The sequence below is a fragment of the Chenopodium album genome, chromosome 15 (genome assembly GCF_948465745.1).
Source record: "Chenopodium album chromosome 15, dcCheAlbu1.1, whole genome shotgun sequence".
Taxonomy (NCBI): domain Eukaryota; kingdom Viridiplantae; phylum Streptophyta; class Magnoliopsida; order Caryophyllales; family Amaranthaceae; genus Chenopodium; species Chenopodium album.
The window spans coordinates 39,579,934-39,600,577 of NC_137848.1; the positions used below are offsets into that span (position 1 = coordinate 39,579,934).

A 20,644-nucleotide genomic window follows, 5' to 3' on the forward strand; every position below is an offset into this window, starting at 1 on the left:
TTTTTGGTTATTTTGTGGTGTTATTTTCTAAAAAATCCTTATTTTATTCAAATAGTAACCCAAACAATTTTATTTACTCATACTAAAGGTTGCTCAAATAACAGAATATTGCAGGTTGCTTACTGCTTGGCCCTTGTTATTAAGTGTAAAATGACAAATATACCCCGTGGTATTTTCTTGGGAGAGAAACTTGGATTTTCCCTAAATTTTCCTTTCTTTTTTTGCAAACTACACCACATTGTAGCTCGAGTAAAGTGCTGTATCTTGAAATTTGTCACGCATTTTCCTCTTCCCCTCTCTCAAACTCGTTCAGTCAAGCCACAACGCCGCCTCCACCGCTCTACGCCGCAGCAGCCAGCATTGTAGCACCGTCCAGGCTCGCGCCGCCTGTTCGTAGCCGCCTGTCCGGTTTGTCTTCCCTTTTTTGTTATTCTCGATTTTTTTTTTATTTTTTTTAGGAAATTAAGGTTAAAATTTTGTTTTTGGTATGTACTTGGTACTCTGTAGTGTTAGAACTTATTCTCTCGCAAAAATGGAGGTGGTAATGGCGTCGTCTTCCATGGACGGGGGCGTAGGTCGCTGGGAAGAAGACTCCAACGCCGAGAAATTCCGATACAAATCTTGCTTATCCCCTCCTCACGGCCTTGTTTCCGTCGGCGGTCGTTTCTTCGCGTCCTCTCAACTCCGCGAGTCCTCCGCTTCCGGCTCCATTCTCTACTGGTCTTGGCACAAGGTACCTCTTTCTCTCTCCTCACTTCAATTCCACTTCTAATTCGGGTTCTTCAATTTTTGTTTGAATTGGGTTTTGGGTTATTCAAGTTGTGATTAATTTGGGTTTTTCAAATTATGTTTTATTTGGGTTCTTCAAGTTGTGTTTGATTTGGGTTTTTTAAGTTAGAGTTTAATTTGGGTTCATCAAGTTATGTTTGATTTGTGTATGAATTGGTTCAACTCTGCAGCCTCAGCCTGAAGTCAAGAGTTTTCCGGTTGAGCCGATAAAACCGTTAGTATCGAATCGTGAGGGTACTTATCTCATTGGCGGCGGTGCTTCTGGTGATGTTTTTGTTTGGGAGGTACTTTCTCCATTTCTAAATGTTCTTCTCATTTTGTTTTATTAGCATGTCCTGGGTTTAGTATCTCATTTTACTTGTTAGTGAAAATTACAAGTTGATGTTAAATACTTACTGAAACGAATCAAATTAGACTTTCATATGAGTGTACAACTATTTTTGTAAAAATGGAAGAATTTAAAAGTTTTTTTTTTTGCTTTTTTTAGATGTCCTGGTTTTAGCATCTCTTGTTACTTGTTATTGAAAAATTATAAATTATATATTGGTAAATACTTGTTGAAACAAATCAAACAAGACTTCATATGAGTATACGACTATGTTTTTATTTATTTATTTATTATTTTTTTTTATTGGAAGAATTTAGAAGATTTCAGGAACGAAGAACTTTATTTTTTCATCAACAAATAATATTCAAGTTCCAAAGAAATATCATATGATAAGTAGGAAGTTTAGTGAAATCTGTAAGTGTATTATTTATGTGTCATTTTTAATACGGTTATATTGTATGCAGCATGAACTAAATTTCCCAAGATAAGATAGTTAAAGTTTATGAATTTATGATGAAATCATGTTCTCTTTATATATTTGGTTGTTCTTTCTGTGTGTGGATTAGGTTTATACTGGTAGATTACTGAAGAAATGGCGTGCACATTATGGGGCTGTTTCTTGTATGGCATTGTCAGATGATGAATCCCTGCTTATATCTGGTGCAGAAGATGGACGTGTTAAAGTTTGGTCGCTTTTCATGTACTGCTTGAATCTGATCGTAAATTAAGCTATCAATTTACCTGTGACTATTATGTTCTTTAGGATGATAGTTTTGCCACAATTGACCTCTTTCTTGTGCTTTTCAGGATGTTTGATGATGCTAGAAGAAAGGAAGCTAGGCATGATCATGTGCATAATTTTCGAGAGCATACTTTGCGCGTTACAGATGTCAAATCAGGTCATGGTGGATCTAATGCTGTAATTATTTCTGCTTCAGAAGACCAAACTTGTAAGGTGAGATATGTTTTTCAGGTTATCAATAATGATTAAAGATGAAAAATTAAAAGGATTGAGTTACAAAGTATGCTCTTGCATGGGCCAGTTGTTGCTTCCTATGATCTTGAAAATTCATTTGTTGATGTTAATGATGTATCGTCAAATCAGAATATGAAATAATTACTTCGTTTATTTATTTATTTTTTATTTATTATTATTGTTAATTTGTTACTTTTTGAGTTATCTTTTCATCCTATTTTAAATTAAATATTTCCTAGGTGTGGAGCTTGGCGACAGGAAGATTGTTGCGGAACATTACATTCCCAGCTGTTATCAATGCAATTGCCATTGATGTGGGTGAATATGCTTTTTATGCTGGTGGTAGAGATGGGAAGATATACATAGCTGCGCTCAATGCTTTGACTACGAATAGTACTGACTATGGAAAGCATATTATTGGCTCATTAGCTGATTCGAGGTCTGTTACTTGATTACTGTACATCACTAAACCCTTTGGTTGATTTACTCTTCTAGTTTTTGAATTAGTCAGTCTGATGTCTTGAGAGCAGTGCTCTGCCATTGAAAGTTTGTTTGATTATTAGCTACGTCAAATGTGGTTTTACAAGCTTGGCATGTGCTCTATTCATTGTTCATCACTTAATGGTTGAATATCATTTGTTGATTAGCTATTTATTGGTTTCTGACTTATGGGGCTTTTTGTCTATCAGCTTTTGTTTGGAGCAATTTGTTTTGAATGTTTATTTGGACGTTATGAACAGTTCAATTACCTTGACACTTGAGGATAAGTTCATCATTAAACTTGGAGATAAGGAGTTCTATTTAATTAGTAGTTCCTTATATATTGAACAAAAACTGTAACTTGCTTTAATAGATATGAGTCAAGCTTTTCTGGTGTGTTTGGAGTATTATTGGCTAACTTGTTGACCTTGCCTAGTAATCTCTTGCTTCTAATCCCTTTCGTCTTGAAGTACTCCTTTCATTTGGTGGTGTTTATTCTAGTTAAATATGCTTAATTGTCAGGACTAAAGAAGGATTTTAATGCTTGTAAAATTATTGCATACTCTATGGACTCAATATATTTCTCTGGGAAGTAATTATGACTTATGAGTCTACTACACAATGCAAAAGTATTTATGTAAATCATATGAGGAGAGTTGAGAAAGTAACTTGAAACCTTGTTTTTAATAACTAACCATTCCATTTATAAAAAGACTTGTAACTAACTTGCTGATAAATGAGAAAAATAAGATGAATTAAGTGATAGGGAGCTGGGTTCCCAAGATTCTCAACCATACGTATGTATTAGAGTCTAATGTTTTGACATGTGATGGGAACAATAAGTTTAGGGCATGTCTTAGACTCTAATGTGCAGATTTGATTACTTAATCTGCCTTTCATGAGAGTAGATGCTATTATATAATCTTGGGATGGACTTGCACTAATAAAAAATTGCAGAAAGCATAATTGCTAAACCTTTATTCTGTATTTATAAGGTCTGCTACTTTGCATAGTTATCTGGTTTTACCTGTATTTAGGTACATATATGAGGCACGTGGGCTAACCCTCTCCTCTCCTCACCTCACCTATTTTCATTTTTTATTTTCCTGCTTTTTCAACATGTCCTTCTCAGTGTGGACATGGTCCTTTCTGCATATATATTAGGATGCCGTGATACTGAGATTCTTTGAGGCTACCAATGGCACATTCTAACCATTCCTACATACAATTACAAACAAAAACTCTCTAAACCAATGTAGCTAAATTTCTCTAATAGATGGTGATAATGGAGTCTTGCAATGCATATCTGTTTTAGTTTTTAACTCTCTTGTAAGTGTGCTGGATCAATCAATCACATAAATAGAAAAACAAAAATAAAGTGGACATAACCCTGATATATCTTAAAATATTTCCTCCCGCCACTCTTTGTTGGAAATGGTTTTTAACACTATTGTTTATATTCCCACCTAGGCTTCTTTTATCTTATGTTTAAAGAGGTGCACAAGGCACTTAACTCAGCTGCCTATCTTAAGTGTAAGCCCACCTAGGTGAGTACTCCCTTTTCCCCTATGAGGCTATGGGCGATTGAGTGTTTGATCTTGCAACCTCAAGATCAAAAATTGGGTGCATTGCCACTGTGGCCTTCCTCGTTGTTGCTCTCATTCTTGTCCACAAAATGGGGATGTGAACTTGGCTTGAGGGAGTTGTTGAAATCATTACCCTTTATTGTCTGTCCCCTTAAGGTTCGCTTGTTAAATTTACCTAATCTTTGATCCTAATTACTACCTCCATTCTTTAAAGATTTACCCTTTTACGGCAGTAGGTTTGTTGTTTTGTTTCCAAGTGGTTAGTTACTACATATACATCCTCAAGGAAATGCTGAAAGTTATGCATTGGAAGTGGTTCTCTTATATCTGTGAACACTGATTTGGAGAACAGTGACTGACCTTGATGTGAAATATTCTTGTTTCATCACCCGTCTTGATCTTTCAAGTTAGTTTTGGCAAAATTAACTTGAGATTGTGCTGGATTAGGCTAGCTGAGATCCATCTGACACATGTGTGGGTTTTTTTTTTTTTTTTTTTTTTTTTTTTTTTTTTTGTGGGAGCTTTCTCCATATGCTTAGCCTTTACTTGTTTAATTTTGCGGACTTGCACGCTTTTGTTATTGCTTATAATCTCTTATGAATGCCATGTGGAATAATTTAGTACCAAGACCATTAGGAGGTTGTATAAATTGCCAATATAATTTGTATTCTTGCTTATTTAGCAAATATTAGATTTTTTTAATTGTCTATTGCATTTAACTTTTATCATAAATATATGAAATTGAAGTAACTTCTGAAAGTCTTCTTTAGACTTTAAGCCAATGTTCATTGAATATAGTACATTTTGTATCTATTGTTGTCTTTTTTTTGGGGTTGATATCCATGTTCAGAGAGAGCAGGAAGTAATTTTATGTTCATAGAAAGCAGAAGTTTTGTTATTGGGTATCATTTTCTAGATTATTTACTCTGTGCCTTTCCCCTTCTTTTCTTGTGGTCAACAGTAGGGCTGTTACCTCTCTAGCATTCCGTGCTGATGGAATCTCGTTGGTATCTGGATCAGAGGATGGCAAAATTCGTGTATGGGATACTAGAACTCGTAATATTGTTCGCATGTTTACACATGGTAAAGGTAATATGACTCACCTAACAACCTGCTCATGATATCTTAAATATTTGTGTTCTGCGCTTTGGTTTGATGTGCTTTTGTTATCATGTCCTTGTCATATCCTTAATATTAAGGCGAGGAGCACAAAGCAGGTAGTGGGGACTGTTACAACTTTGACATCTCAGTGATAGAATATGAATCCTCACACTATCTAGGGAGATACCCCCCCAACATGCACACACAACAAAACAAAAAAAGAAAAAAAAAAGACACACTACCTTTTGTTTAGATTGGGTTGGAAATTTTTTAATTTTTTTGACCCAAGTGTTGGAAAATTTAAGCATTTAATGAATAGTATAGATGATTAAGATAAACAGGTAGCTTGGAGTCTACGTGCATCTAAGGATGGGTAAATATTATTACACCAGTTCTTGTAATGTTATCATGAAAAATATTTAATGAAATTATCTGTAATGTATCTAGGTTTTATTAATCACTTCAAGTTCAATTGGAGTACTGGACTGTTATGTGTTATGTACTAATGTGGAATTTTTTATTAATCACTTCAAGTTCAACTGGAGTACTGGACTGTTATGTAATAATGTGAAATTTTATATGTCTATTCTGCTGTTTAATTATCTGGACTTCTTGAAATTTAATTTTGATAGGAGCTGAAAATTCTGTTTCTCAACTACTCCGTATCTTTTTATGTGTTTGGAATGATAGTTGACGAAAATCATGCTGACGTATAGAATTAGCACATTAAGATCTAGGGGATTTATTTTGCCAATCAGTCACTTGTTGCTATTCAAAATACTTGTTATAATGTCTCATCTTATTTAAATTACATTTCAGTATTCTTGAAATATCCTTATTCTTTATGTAAGGTAACTGCACATCAAAAATCTAAATTTATGAGTACACAAGCATTTCTTTTGTAGAAATTGATCAGTAAGAAGCTGTAGTCCGTTAGTGAATATTGTGCAAGAATAATATGGCTCACCCTCAAATTAATATGGTGTAAACCTAAAATTTATTAGCAACTGCACAAAGTATCCACTAATAACTATGTTGGTTCCAATTTGTGTCAAGTTTGTGCTACTAACCTCCCTCTTATGGTTTTACGTGCCAGTCTGCTACTATGAATGGATTTTTTTAACAAAAAAGGAAACACAAAAAAGAGGATGAAGTCTTCCTGCCATATTATCACTACAGTACATTGTTTTGTTACAGTCTTGCCCGACAATAAAATTCAAACTATCAATATGTGAGCTGCTTTGCTTGACAGGTCCAGTGACCAACGTTCTGATTACTAGGATTTCAGAGAGTGAGTTGAAGTCCCAAGCGTCTCATGGGAGGAAGGCCTTATTGCCTCCCTCACTTGAAAAATATGCAAATTCTAGCGAGGAGATTGTGGGGACAAAGGCTTTTATTGGTTGTGATAGCTCTTCTAATCCAGGTGGTGGTTCTTACCTCATCGAAGATGTGATGAACAACCAAATCAAAGAGTTTCAGGTTAGTGATCGATATCAATCCGTCTTTATATGTGTGTGTGTGGTCTATTTTTTCTTATCATTTTCTTTCTTGTTTAGCAACAAGGCTCAACTACTGCAGCAGAAATGGAAGTTGAGCGACTAAAGCTGGAGTGCAAGAGGGCAACGCAGATGGTCCAACAATGGAAAAATATGTACGACAATCTGCATCAGTTTTGTGTTAACGAGCTTGTTGATGAAAGTAATGCTAAACACATTAAAATAAACTCTGGTTGAGTATTGCAAAGTGGCATGCAGATGATCCAGCTATTTAAGAAATTGTGATAATTTACATTGGTTTCGTGCGAATGAGCTTGTGGAGATGACACTTGAGCTAACCATAGGAATACCAACCTGATTCAGGCTTTGCTGAGTGTATTTCAGCAGCTTTCAAGTTTTGTAGGCTTTGTTAGTCTCTGTATTTTACAATTGGTTTGCTTTTGATTAGAATTTTTTTTTTAGAATTCTTCAAGTGACACCAATTTGTTGGGTTTTCTTCAATTTGATGAAGAAGATAAAGGTCGATCAGAGGTCAAAGAGGAAGGAGGAGAAAGAGAAAATGGTGAGAGAGGGGGGGGGGGGGGGGGGGGGAGGGTTAACTAGAGTTAATAGAAAATTATTTTGATGGTTAAATGAGGGTTTAGGCCAAATTATCACGTCATTAACGGTAGTAGTTTACAAATGATTTAATTTACAATAGTATTTTCCAAATAGCTTCAAATATGTGGTATGTAGTAAGTGACAAAATTTCCAAAAGATATTATTTAGCAATACTCCCTCCGTCCCTTAATTACATTCCTATTTCTAAATTTACACGGGAATTAAGGAACTTGGAGTAACCTTAAAACTCATTATTAGAAAGTACAATGGGAATTACAAGACATTTACTGTTGTCTTTGAATTAAACAAAGATAGAATGATATTAAATGAATCACATGTCATCGATCATTTGAAAAGAAAAAGGACCAATCACATTTGTTTATGAAAAATGAAAGGACCAATCATATTCAATTATAGTGTTGCACATGGATTCAGAATGTTATGAGTGAGAAAATATGAGTGAGAAAAATTATGGTTTTTGTGCAACCATTAATTGCAAAACAGAAAAATAATTAAAGTAATGCCACATCACAACTATTTAGGGATAATTTGGGGATATTTGATAAAAATTCACTTACTAAAAAGGAAAAGTAGGAATGTAATTTTGAAACACCCAAAAAGGAAAGCAGGAATGTAATTAAGGGATAGAGGGAGTAGTATTTTTGAGTATAATTACATCCTATCCCTATCCCTACCATATAAAAATTTTAACAAAACTCTAATGAATAGTGCGTGCAGTGGACACTTATATCCTTAAATTGTTCTTTTACATATTTGCCCTTGTTAGATTTCAAAAGCCATAAAATTGTCACTTAAATCCTTTAAATTGATTACTCGTAATTATTTGTAAATAAAAATTTATATTTATTTCAATATTTAAAGCCATATTTTACTCTCTCCATTGTGTTTTGTTTTTTCTAGTGGAGTTAAAATACTATTTAATACAAAGTGTTAAAGAGACTCTAATTTATACAATGTATAAGAATTACGAAGTGTAATTACGAAGTGTATAATTGTGTGATGTCTTGTTTAATTAATTCAATTCATGTCAATTAGTACTTATATTATTAGATATTTATTACTTATATCTCTAGAACTCGATATTTTTACTGTTCTCTTGCTAGATCAAGGTAACTCTACAAGTTTCAAACATTCACAGCTACACAATATCCAACACATTTATCGCCCATATGCAAATAGTTATAAAAATATATCATGCATACAGACATATATATAGGATACATAGGGTATAAAGGCCACGAGTATAATTATTTTCAAAGGGCTAGTTAGTGAGTAAGCCAGCCTAGGAGATTGCGTTGGAGTTAAAATCATCTCCAAAGCAACGAAAATAAATAACATCTTAAACTCTTCCTCCTCATGTTCCTCCCAGCGCCCTTCTAACCGATCCATTACATTTAAAGTCATTGGAATATCATTTAATGTGTACACCCTACTGTTTAGGGTGAAAATACCCCAAATACGTGGTCCAATCCCATAGTAACATGTGGCCTAAATTTAGAGGCAACACGTGTCCCTATAGGAAGATGACACGTGTCAAGCATAAGAGCACCTGAAAAAAGAGAATGAAGAATGAAGGCCTCCTTACATCAGGAGGCCCAAGATCTTAGTCAGCCGCAAAATGGCGCCCAAAGGGGACACGTGCCCTCTCCTAATTGCGCTGCCAATTAGAGCACGTTATCCTAGATCACTGTAAAGAATATTTCAAGCATCCCACACTTGAGCCCCACTGTGATAATACACTTAAGCATGGTGGCGTCTAAAGGGAAGGAAGCTAGAGGAAAAGAGTCGCCAACAAGCTTTAGGAACTTGTAAACCGTTCACAGGATGAAGATTACACCCCTTCACGATCCATGAGATTGCTAACTCCATAGTGGTCCTGAACCATGACTGGATATTCGGGGATGATCAAGCAATAACAATAATATATCATATCAAGCAACATAACAACAATCATCATCGTAATCTCAATAAAGCATGATAATAATAGCAAGATCATAGGAATGATACTAACAAGATTAATAACAAATCCTAGCATGTCACTAAACAATAAAGATCAAAGCTTTAGCCCTAACATGATACTAACATGATAGAAGAAATAGGAAGCAACCTAGACATGATACTAGAAAGCAATAAAAGAATCCTAACATGATACTAGGAATTAAAATAATATAAGCATGCTTTTTTTAAGGAAAAATAAAGCAGTGAAACAACTTACTTTGTTGCCTCGTATCTCTTTCTATCAATACAATACACACGTTAGTAACTTCAAGGAAAATATAAAACAATTAATTTAAATAATTGAAATAGGGATTTGGGACCAAACCCTCAGAAATTATCAACCTTTTGCGTCTAGGGCGAAGGCAACTTCGAACTTGGCTAGGTGTGTCTAGAACTCTTGAATGCGGTATTGTATTTGTAAAAAGGGCTAGGCTTAGAAAGAGGGAGAAAAAACAAGCTTCTAGCTTTTAGAGAGAAGAGAATAGAATTAGAAAGATGATTGTTGATGATTGTGAATGAATAAAAACGGGGAAGTACAACCATATTTATAGAGAAAATAGTCCCGAAACGATCAGAAAAAGATTGAGTTCGATTCGGAGTAAAACTGCTTCCATCGCAGCGTGACAGGGTCAATCGCGGCGCGATGGAGCTGTCGTTTCGCGATGGTCCACGCGTTAACTCAAGGTCGTACGGAGTCCTTAATCTAATTAAATTAGACTAATTAACGTCCGTACTTATCTTTTAAAATCACATTTAGTCTTTCAAAACACTTGTTTTATTCCAAATAAAATTCTTTACTTTCTAAAAGATATAATTACTAATCCTAATTCCACTAGAATTTAAAATAACCTCCTAGATTATTCTAGAAGATTAAAGTCAATCCTAATGACTTTAGGAATATCAATTAATGGGCCATCCACTTGATCATTGGGCCGTATAAAACCATTTTAGGCCCAATTTAGTATTTTGGCCATAACTTCCTCACTATTCATCGGAATTAGGCTTATAATATTTCGTTGGAAAGCTCTTTTCCAGCCCAATCCAACTACACTATTATTGGACCCTAAACTGGACTGGAAATTTTTCATAAAAATAGTGTAAGAAAAGATATATTTTCGAAAACAAAAGAAGCATTTTTATTAAAACAACCGCATCACAACACTTTTCACATTTTCACCTTGTTCGATAATCAAATGAAGTAAAAGATATTCATCACTGGGTTTGGTTTTTGGGGAGACACAATCAGATGTCTATAGTCACTAATCTTAAAGGGGCATAATTTCCCACCCCTATAAATACCCCAATCATTTATGATGGGAATGGTGGATTGTGACATAACATTCAATGGAGCATAAAATCAACTCCAACTTCTCTCTACTTTCTCTCTCTAGCTTTTCGATTTTCGGTTACTAACTTAACTGTCGAAGCAAATATTCCGGCAACGGAATATTCGTGTTTTGCAGGTGTCCGATCCACTCTGTTCGAGGAGCACGACCAGTATCCCAAGGGATTCCAAAAAAACCCCAAAACATTTGGTGCCGTCTGTGGGGATACTTGTCCGTTATGGCAATAGATGGTTAGACACCTAACACCGATCCTGGTCCTAGTGAGGACCGACATGTAGAGGATATAGTCGCAACGATTAATTCCAGTGATCCTCTGACCGCTTCATTTCATGAGGCTGAGGATCCTCCGGTGACTGCTGGTTCACTAAATATAGCGTTGAGCAAGCTCCGAAGAGAGCTTGAGGGTAAGATGCCTTCTTCTTCTAGGCCACCGCCCTGAAGAGGAGGAGAGGGCACTCAAAGAAGACCTAGAGCAAGGCGATCAATGCTAAAGATGCTGGAATACCCCATTCCGTCGACATGAACATTCGCCGAGGGTGCTGTGGACGGATATGTCTAGGCTTCTGGAGAAAACAGAGTCGGCTGGGGGGCAGACCAGACAGCCTTAGAAGAAGATAACTGAGTCGTCTCTGTGTTGGAAAGATGCAAGGGAGTACATACGACATAAGCAGCGTGAACGAATAGCCTATTCGGACACCGCCTCTACACCAACTATGCCGGATATGGTGATTTCTCAAACCATACCCCCTCCAAGCATACCTGCTCGGCCAGGACCAGTAGAAGTCAAGCTCATCATACTCAAACTCCAATTCCATTTCAACCGTTTCAGTATCAGACCCCCAAGAATTTTAATGCAATCCTGCCGCCTAACCCCCCTATCTTCGGACAGTACGGGCATTATGGCCAGCAGTTTGACCAAGCTACATACCTGGACGGACCGGCCTCGCAACCTCAGCAAATTGATTGGCAAATGCGTCTATTGAATCTAGGTGACAAGCCGCTTCCGTTTTCTCAGGAAATTCTTAACTCTCCTTAACCAGCAAAGGTCAAGAGTGTACTTGTGGGTGCCTATTGTGGTACTTAGTTTTTAATGGACAAAAATTAGTCTATAAAGGTTCCACTTAAGTGTAAGACCTATAATTAAAAACTTAGAGTTGCCACATTATTTTTTATCCGAATAAGGACGGGTTTTAAAACTGTCAATTTTAAGAAATGAAATTAAAAAAAAAAATCAACTGCTAACTCTATAAAAAGAAACAAGTCACAGGGTTCGGGGTTTAGGTTAAGAGAATCGAACGTCTGGAACTCGTCTTCCCTTCCGTTCTAAGGAACGGGCTCTTACTATTGCGTTGCTAAAAATCAAGTTTTAAAACATGTTAATCACATAAAATGACATAATAATTAATATAAGGTAGGTTTTTGCACCAAAGTTGCACTACGTACCAATCATAGTGAGATTTTGAATTCACTCACAGATCAAAACCTTCGTAGTTCGAACAGATTCCATATTTTAAGTAACCAATTCCATTGGGTTTTTAATTTGGGTAGTTGACGTAAACATCATTTTTGTAAGTGGGATTTTAGTGATCTTTGACGGATTCACTCATAAAAGTAAAATGAACCACCTTGGTTGAGGAAAATCACTCTGATTAGTGATCACCAAAAATGTCTTTTGAACAAGACAATTCAATAAATGCGTCCCAATTGACGACTTTTTAGTGGGTCAAGGTATTTTTTGGAGTGAAACTGTAAGGGTTCACTGTATAATCTCACTTTGGGTTTTAAAAACACTAAAGGGTAATATTTGTAAGGTTTTAAGGGTTATGTGTTTAGGCTTAATGGAATTGACCAAATAAAACACGACACCTGTCAAAGCTTTACTTCCAAATAAAGAGGAACAATAAACTATTTAATCATATTCGATTGTCAATTAATCCATCGGGTAATTACAATGGGATATAAGCTTATTTTTATGGAGATGGATAATTGTTACAATCTTATACAACTAAATAATTAATCTTAACCTCATGGTTGGAAGTGAGGCCAAAACCTCATATTAACTATCATTAATTATTAAAACAAACAAGCAAAGTTATGATTCATTCTTGTGTTACAAAAGGGTTTGAAATAAGAAGGCTCACATAATTATAAAAGATTTTATTTCTAAAATCGTCTTAAAGTAAACAAAATAAAGTTTGTTAAAACTTTTATTTCTGAAGTCGTCTTAAAATAAAATTAAAGTCCTTAAGACATCATATATTTCGAAAGTCATCTTTAAAATTAGATTAAAGATTTTTTAAAACATCTTTTAAAATTAAAGTTTGTTAAAAATATTCTTATTTCTAAAGTCATCTTTAGAATAAGATTAAAGTTTCTTAAAACAACATTTAGAATTAAAGCTTGTTAAAAACTCTTATTTTTAAAGTCATCTCTAGATAAAATTAAAGTTACTTAAAACTCTTAATAATTAAAGTTCCATAAATGAGAAATACATAATATAGTGTAATATAGGTTCCATGACACCATTAGTTTCTTAAAAATAAATTAATACAATTTTAAAAAAAGTAATAAAAAAAGTGCCTTTTTCATCTCTTTGATGGCTTTAACTAAAAAAATCATAAAAAATCATAGAAAAATCGGAAAAATTATTGTGAGATACGGTTGGAAAGTTCTTGAAAAATTCTATCACATGAGCTAAAGAAAAGGAATTTTTTCTATACGTAAGGGTTGTTTTATAGGCCATCTTTGGGACGTGGTAAGTTACTCTTTACTCTTGAATATCCTTTACATAAACTCGTAATTCCTTAAGTCTTTAAGCTTACTTTAAGAAGGAAATTATTCTTAAAAACATATCTTAGACAAACACATGAATGTATTAACCTTTCATATTTTAAATGCATTAAAAAGAGATGCAATGAAAAATGCAATTAACCCCCCCTCTTTGTAACGTATCACCTCACCAATAGACTTAGCTTTCTAATGTGGAGTAATGAAAGATTTAGGGCTAATTTAGCACCTAATATCGTCATTACCCCTATTGGTATCATCATATGAAAACAAACACATTAGTTAGCATAATAATAATAATTAAGGAAATTAAGAAAGGAATAAAGATAATACCTTGAGCTAGATGTAACAATTTTTTGGATAATCCTTCTTGCTTATCAAGGATTAAAAGATGGTAACTCCTTAATTAAAATAAAATAAAAGAGACTAAGAGATATTTTTTGGAATTTTGAGATATTAAAAGAAATAAGTGCAAAATAAAGCTAATGAACTTTTTATTTTATTTTTATTTTTTATTATAGAAAATAAACTTGAAAAATAAAACTAAATCTTGAGAAAAAAAACTTTTATTTGGGTTTTAATATAGACTAGGAATACTTAAGCACTTAAACTAATATTTTTTAACAAGGATACTAAAGAAAAATAATGCTTGAACTTGAATATTTTTGTGCTTTTTTTTTTATAGAAATTAAAGATAATAACAATACTTAAATAAAATAAAAATGACAACTTAATTATATGATGCTTTTAATAAGCTAATAACTTAAAAATAAAGCTAAATTAGAGAGTTTTTAACTAAAGCAAAAGATTGGAGGAGAATTTTTTAGAGAGAATTTTTAGAGAGAGAATTAGTAGAAAATTTTGGTGTGTTAAAATGAGAAAATTAGGGGGGTGTTTATAGAAAAATAAAGGGGTTAATTTGTAAATAAAAAAAAGTAAATAAATTATAATTCAAGGATTTTAATGGTAAATATCAAGATTTTGGTAATAATGAGAATCTTGATATTAGATTCTTTCGTTTTATATGTAACAAACTACTTAATCTGTTTGCAACACTTAAACTGATAAAATAAAGAAAACCGTAATTAAATCAGACTCTAATATTCATATAATAAAAAGGTTCTAAAATGCCAAAGAATATATATAACCAAGTCATGTCACAACTCAAAAATACTCACGTTGGTATACGTATGGTAGAGTGCTTAAATTTATTTAGTGACTATTATACTCACCAAGGTACTAAAACAACACTTATAAAATAAATATCTCCCTAAGATGTTAGCTCTGAAAGTTATACAAAGACATTAGGTTACAATACTAGTAGGGGTGGACAAAATATTTTCAGAGCTTATTAAAAAAAATAAAATAAAAAATAACCCTTGCCCTTATTAGACAGTACATATAAATTTACCCAAGAACATTTAACCATACGATAAAATCTTATACGTACGAGCATGACAAACAATGACCCTTACTAAGTAAAGTAATGTAAATCATATAAAGTCATATAAAAATTGACGTGGTCAGAGTAAAAATATACTATGTAAAACCATTTAATTAAAAAGTTGACATGGTTAAGAGTAATAATTATTAAGTTATTAAGTCATACGACATAAAGTTAACGTGGTCAAGAGTAATATATATCCCTTAACCAAACGACTTCTTTTTTTTTTTTTTTTTTTATTTTTTTTTAAATGAACTCTTATCCTATCTTACTCTACTAAAACACAAATTTATATCTATCATAGTCGTATTATTTCACCATTGACGATGACAAGATATACAAAATTAGATCAAAACAAATTGAAGAAACGGAAAGAAAAAACAAACAGTCCACCAAAGGGGACATGATCCCTAAAAATAGCTTCACAATCATAAAGTACTTGTAACTAAATGCTACAAGCCTAAACTATTATTGTTGCTCCATGCATTTCATCCTCACGAACTGCTACAAACTTCATGCATTCACATCTCTACTAATTGCTACAAACTCACGTTAACACTGTAGCCCCATGCATTCCTATCTCCACTAACGTTACTATTGCAGCCCCATTCATTCCTATCCTCACAATATGCATGATCTCTGTCACTCCATGAGTTTATACCCTTTACAGTCCATATTATACTCCAACAACTAACAAAAATATACTGCCGTATAAATTCCGGCCATTATCAGCCTGTTTTACTCCTATCCACATACACGCTTCCTATCAATAGATGATTATTGATTCAATGTATCCGAATTGATATTTATCAGATCCAATATTAATAGCGGGATAAAAAAATGCAGTACTATTTTAGTCTGCGGTAAAAAAAAAAAGGTCCCTTTAGTACTGTGACATGTAGTACCTCGTTAGGTGTGGGAATGTTTGTCATTTCCCTATATTGGTTGGGCATGAGTCTTTAGAGTAGTGGACTTTATAGGTAAACTGGCCAAATAATAGAATATTGCAAAAATCGCAAAAATTACTAGATAAAAGTATTCTAATACTATAAGTGAACGTACTAATATACTTACTATACTTTAAAGGAGTAAACAATGCTTGTTTATAAAGAAAATGACATATTCCCCTGGCGAGACAAAAAATATTGTACTTTATACTATACGATTATTATACATGTACGCATAAAAATACAGTATACAATGCCTACTTTTTACTATAAAAAGAAAATTACCCTTATCCAAAATCTCCACTCACCACTTAATTCTTATCTTCTTCCATCTCCCTCCTTACTCGAAAAAACCAAACAAAAACACCATTAATTTCGGCCACCATGTTTCAAGATAACCAAGAAGATCAGCCTGTCTTTACTTTTGAGGAAGACATGAGGATGATACAGGTGTACTTCCTGTACATTGTGGGGCTAGTGGTCCTCCTAATGGCTGCATTAATTTACTTGCTAATCCACAACTAAAGCCCGAAAATTACTTCGGTGGAGCAGGGTAAAAATGCATGTGGTGTTAGCTGTACTTCAATATTTTGTAATTTAGTAGTTTAGAAGTACAAATTATAACATGTATTTTGGAAATTATGAATGAAAATCATTATTATTACTCGTTTTCTTCGTTTTAAATGATAAAAAAAACGTCATTAAGTTTATAAAAATATTTAGCAAAATAATAGTAATTATTTGCAAAAACAATAACTATAATAATAAAAGATAATAATAGTGATAATTACAAAAGTAGGATCAAAATGTGGTGTCTACACCTATGATGGTACGAGAAACCCGGAATAGCACGTCACTTCGTATAGAAATTTGATGTATTTACAAAGTGTGGACGGTGCCACATGGTGCAGATGCTTCCCGGCCACCCTTAAGGGCGTGGCGCAGGATTGGTTTAATAGCCTACCGGCCGGATGCATAAACTGTTGTACCACTCTCAGTCTATTGTTTGTTGGGAACTTCTCGTACAATATTCCCCTAAGGAAGACTAGTCTTAACTTGGCTACGATCGTCCAAGGGAGAAACGAAAGGTTACGTTCGTATGTTCAAAGGTTCAATCAAGAGAAAGCCCAAATTCATAATCTGCCGGATGAAATGGCCTACTCTGAATTTCTCCGAGGATTAAGGCATAATGGTTTTAAGTTTGATCTAGTCAGAAAAAAGGTTCGGACGTACGCAGGCGTACTGCAGGAGGCCGAAGCCTACATTGAAGCGTCAGATTTTTGTTCCCTCACTAAAGCATAACAACCGGCCAAGGGGGTTGAGAAGAAGCAACCTTCTCAGCAAGACTCGGTCGGGAAGAAAAAGAAGGAAAAAGGAAGTCTGGGTGGCCGACAGTCATCAGACCAAATCAAAGAAGGCCAAGACGTACGAACCTCAGTATGAGTTCAACAAGGATTGTTACTCAATCCTGATGGAAATCAAAGATAAATTTGAGTTCGAGAAGCCTCAACCGCCGAGAGACTCAATCTAGTACTGCAACAAAAACAAGTACTGTCATTACCACAAGGACGTGGGACATGACACGAATGAATGCATCAGTTTGAAAAGATTGCTGGATAAACTGGCCGAGAAGGGCATGTTGAAGTCGTATGTCTTGAAGTCAAAATTCACGTACACTCGGACAGACAACAAATCTGAGAAGAAAAAGCAAAATGACAAAGAAGATGATGGAAATAACACTGATTTTGGTTTCATGGCTGTCATATCAGGCGGCTTTGCCGCAGGCGGCCCTACCATGAAGGGAATCAAGCAGGGCGCTTGGAAGTTGGGGAATGTGATGCACGTCGAGGGGGTGAAGGACGAGCCCTTCCCTGAAATGAAGGTCTGCAAAGCAGACCGAGGCGAGATAAAGGCCCCTCACAATGACCCTACGATGTTTATCATGAAAGTAGCTAACTTGAAGGCCGGCCGGGTGCTAGTTGATGCTGGTAGCTCGTCCGACATAATTAGTTTAGGATGTCTGAAAAATTTAAAGTTTCCGGAAGATGCCCTCTAGGATATCTCCCATCCGCTTATTGGATTCGGTGGGAGTATCATTCACCCGATCGGACGAATTGATTTACCCGTCCGATTTGGGAAGAAGGGAGAGGGAAGGGATATGGTCATCCGCTTCCTGGTGATCAAAGAGCTTACAGGCTACAACGTTATTCTCGGCTGTCCGACTTTAACAGCAGCTAAGGAAGTTGTAATACCTCGCATTTTTGAAACGTATTTTCTAATTAATTAATTAATTAGTATTCTCTTAAAAGGGTATTTTAGTAATTTATTTTACTATTTGAATTTGGAGGCAAAATGATATTTGAATTTTGGCGCCAAAAGTATTTTAAAAATCAATTATTATTGGATTTTGGATAAGATTTATTATCCATTTATTTTATTTTAAAAATCGGATTATTTATATATATATATATTTCAGATATTTTAATTAAACAAAAATTATATTTCCTATTTATTTAAAAGGGCCGAAAATCCTATTTAATTAGCTAGTAATTTCAGATTCTCTAGATGTAGAAAATCTGATTTTTCTTGGTTAATTAAGTTAGTTTAATTTGGTATTTTGTAATTCATTATTTTTTACAAAATATATTATTTACACAATCATTTTTATTCCTTAAAAACTTGTAAAATATTTTCCTAAATATCTAAATAGAGGTCTGAAAATATGAGCTTAGGAAAGCTCAAATTTTCGGCCACCATATTATATTTTGGGCAAAATTATTTTGGTAATTTTTGTATTTTAATTATCTCCCTTAAATCTATTATTTTCCTTAATTTTATTTCTCCATCCCCTAAATATTTGATCATCTTATTTTCCTACCTTATATCTTCCTTGATTATTCCCCAAGTAATCTCTTTTGCCATATTATTTTTCACGACAACACACTTTCCTTAATTCTGTTATTCTTAATCACTTTAATATTAAAACTTCCATATTTCTTTACTCTCTTCTTCAAGTAATTCCTTAATTCTTTTTACCATAATTCTTCCTATATTCTCCTACCATAATTCTTTCATTCATGAGCCTATAAATACCCCCTCATGCCTCTCATATTCTTAACACCAAAATCCAATTCTCTTCTTCTCTCTTATTCTTCTTTTCCCTAAACCTTTTCATACTTTTCTTTCTACTCTTTTCATACATAATCAGCCCGTACACATTGGAAGCTAATTTTCGGGCACTTCTAGTCGGTTTTTGGGATTTTGATGTTTCACGAAAGATTGTTTCTCTCTAAAAATCCTTGAGGTTAAGATTAAGAATCACCCAATTCGGATTTATATTGAAGGATTTATGGCCTCTTCAAGTTCTGCCTATTCTTTCCAACGAAAATTCAATTCTCTTTAATCCTATTATTTTATCTTCTTCATGGTTAGTTTTTGAAAATACAAATGTCTGTTTCAAAGCTGTAATTTTATATTAAAGTATTATTTTTAAAGATTTTTATAGTCCATGCACATTAGATTTGAGTTTATGTTGTGATAGTGTTGATTGATATTAAGAATGAAGGTACGTTTAGGTGGCTAGATACCTTTGAAAGTGATTGGTTTGAATAACATGTTTTGAATGATTTTATGATGATTGAATTAAATTGATTTGAATTATGATTTATGAAATAAATTATGTTTGGAGGTATTGATTTTAATATTTGTTTTAATAAAAGTATTTTGAATGATTGAATTTTAAATCTTGTTTTGAATGGTTTGAATTACTTATCATGTTTAAATAAAGGAATTATTTGAAAAATTTGTTTAATTAAATAAAAGGGTTTTCAAAGGAAGAGTTATTGATTTTGAAAAGTTATTAATCTGAGATTTTATTCTCAAGTATTTATTAAAAGGTTGATTTTGAAAGCATGATTTAATTGGATAAAAAGGAGTTTTGATTTAACCTATTATAAAGGTTTATTGTATTTAAGGAGGAATTATTGAATTATTATTGAATTAAAGCTTTACAAGCATGTTAGTAATCTCACTATGCGGATTTAGTTTGATAAGGTCTTGGACTTTGTATGATCGGGTCTTTCCTCAAGAATAGCCTTGAAATATTAGGAGACTAACTTGAGGGGTGTACACACTTGGGCGAGAAATTGGTTTTCATACGTATTTTCCTAATTAATTAATTAATTAATTATTATTTCATAAAAAGGGTATTTTAGTAAATTAACTTACTATTTGAATTTTGGAGCCAAAATGATATTTGAATTTTGGCGCCAAAAATATTTTGAAACCTAATTATTATTTTGGATAAGATTTATTATCCATTTATTTTATCTTAAAAATCAGATTATTTATATATTTCGGATATTTTAATTAAAACAAAAACTATATTTTATTAAGTAATTAAAAAGGTCCGAAAATTCCCAAATACTAGCTAGGAATTTCGGATTTTCTATGTATAGAGAATCTAATTTTCTTAGTTATTTTATTGGTGAATAATTGGTATTTATTTATTTAATTATTTAATTAATTATTTTATACAATAAATATTATTTACACAATTATTTTTAATTCCTAAAAATTAGCAAATTTTTTCCCTAAATACAATTAGGTGGTCTGAAAATTTGAGCTATGGAAGCTTAAAATTTTCGGCCATCGTAGTTGGATTTATGGGGATTTATTTTGAAAAATTATATTTTTAATTATCTCCTTAAAATCTAGTATTTTCCTTAATTCTATTTTTCCATCTC

General features: G+C 33.5%; 1 protein-coding gene across 2 annotated transcripts; it reads left to right on the forward strand.

The window, feature by feature from the left end:
* Positions 1 to 244: 244 nt before the first annotated feature.
* LOC145582207 (protein ROOT INITIATION DEFECTIVE 3-like) lies at positions 245 to 7,220 on the forward strand. 2 transcript variants are annotated; one of them, XM_081639211.1, is made up of 9 exons: positions 245 to 408; positions 508 to 733; positions 960 to 1,073; positions 1,684 to 1,817; positions 1,925 to 2,072; positions 2,333 to 2,532; positions 5,124 to 5,248; positions 6,513 to 6,739; positions 6,817 to 7,220. In XM_081639211.1, exons 2-9 carry the CDS (start codon positions 533 to 535, stop codon positions 6,991 to 6,993), a joined length of 1,326 nt encoding a protein of 441 aa, XP_081495337.1. In that variant the 5' UTR covers positions 245 to 408; positions 508 to 532; the 3' UTR covers positions 6,994 to 7,220. The 2 variants fall into 2 exon arrangements, with proteins under 2 accessions (XP_081495337.1, XP_081495336.1); XM_081639210.1 differs by having other exon boundaries at positions 246 to 408; positions 5,121 to 5,248.
* Positions 7,221 to 20,644: the final 13,424 nt, after the last annotated feature.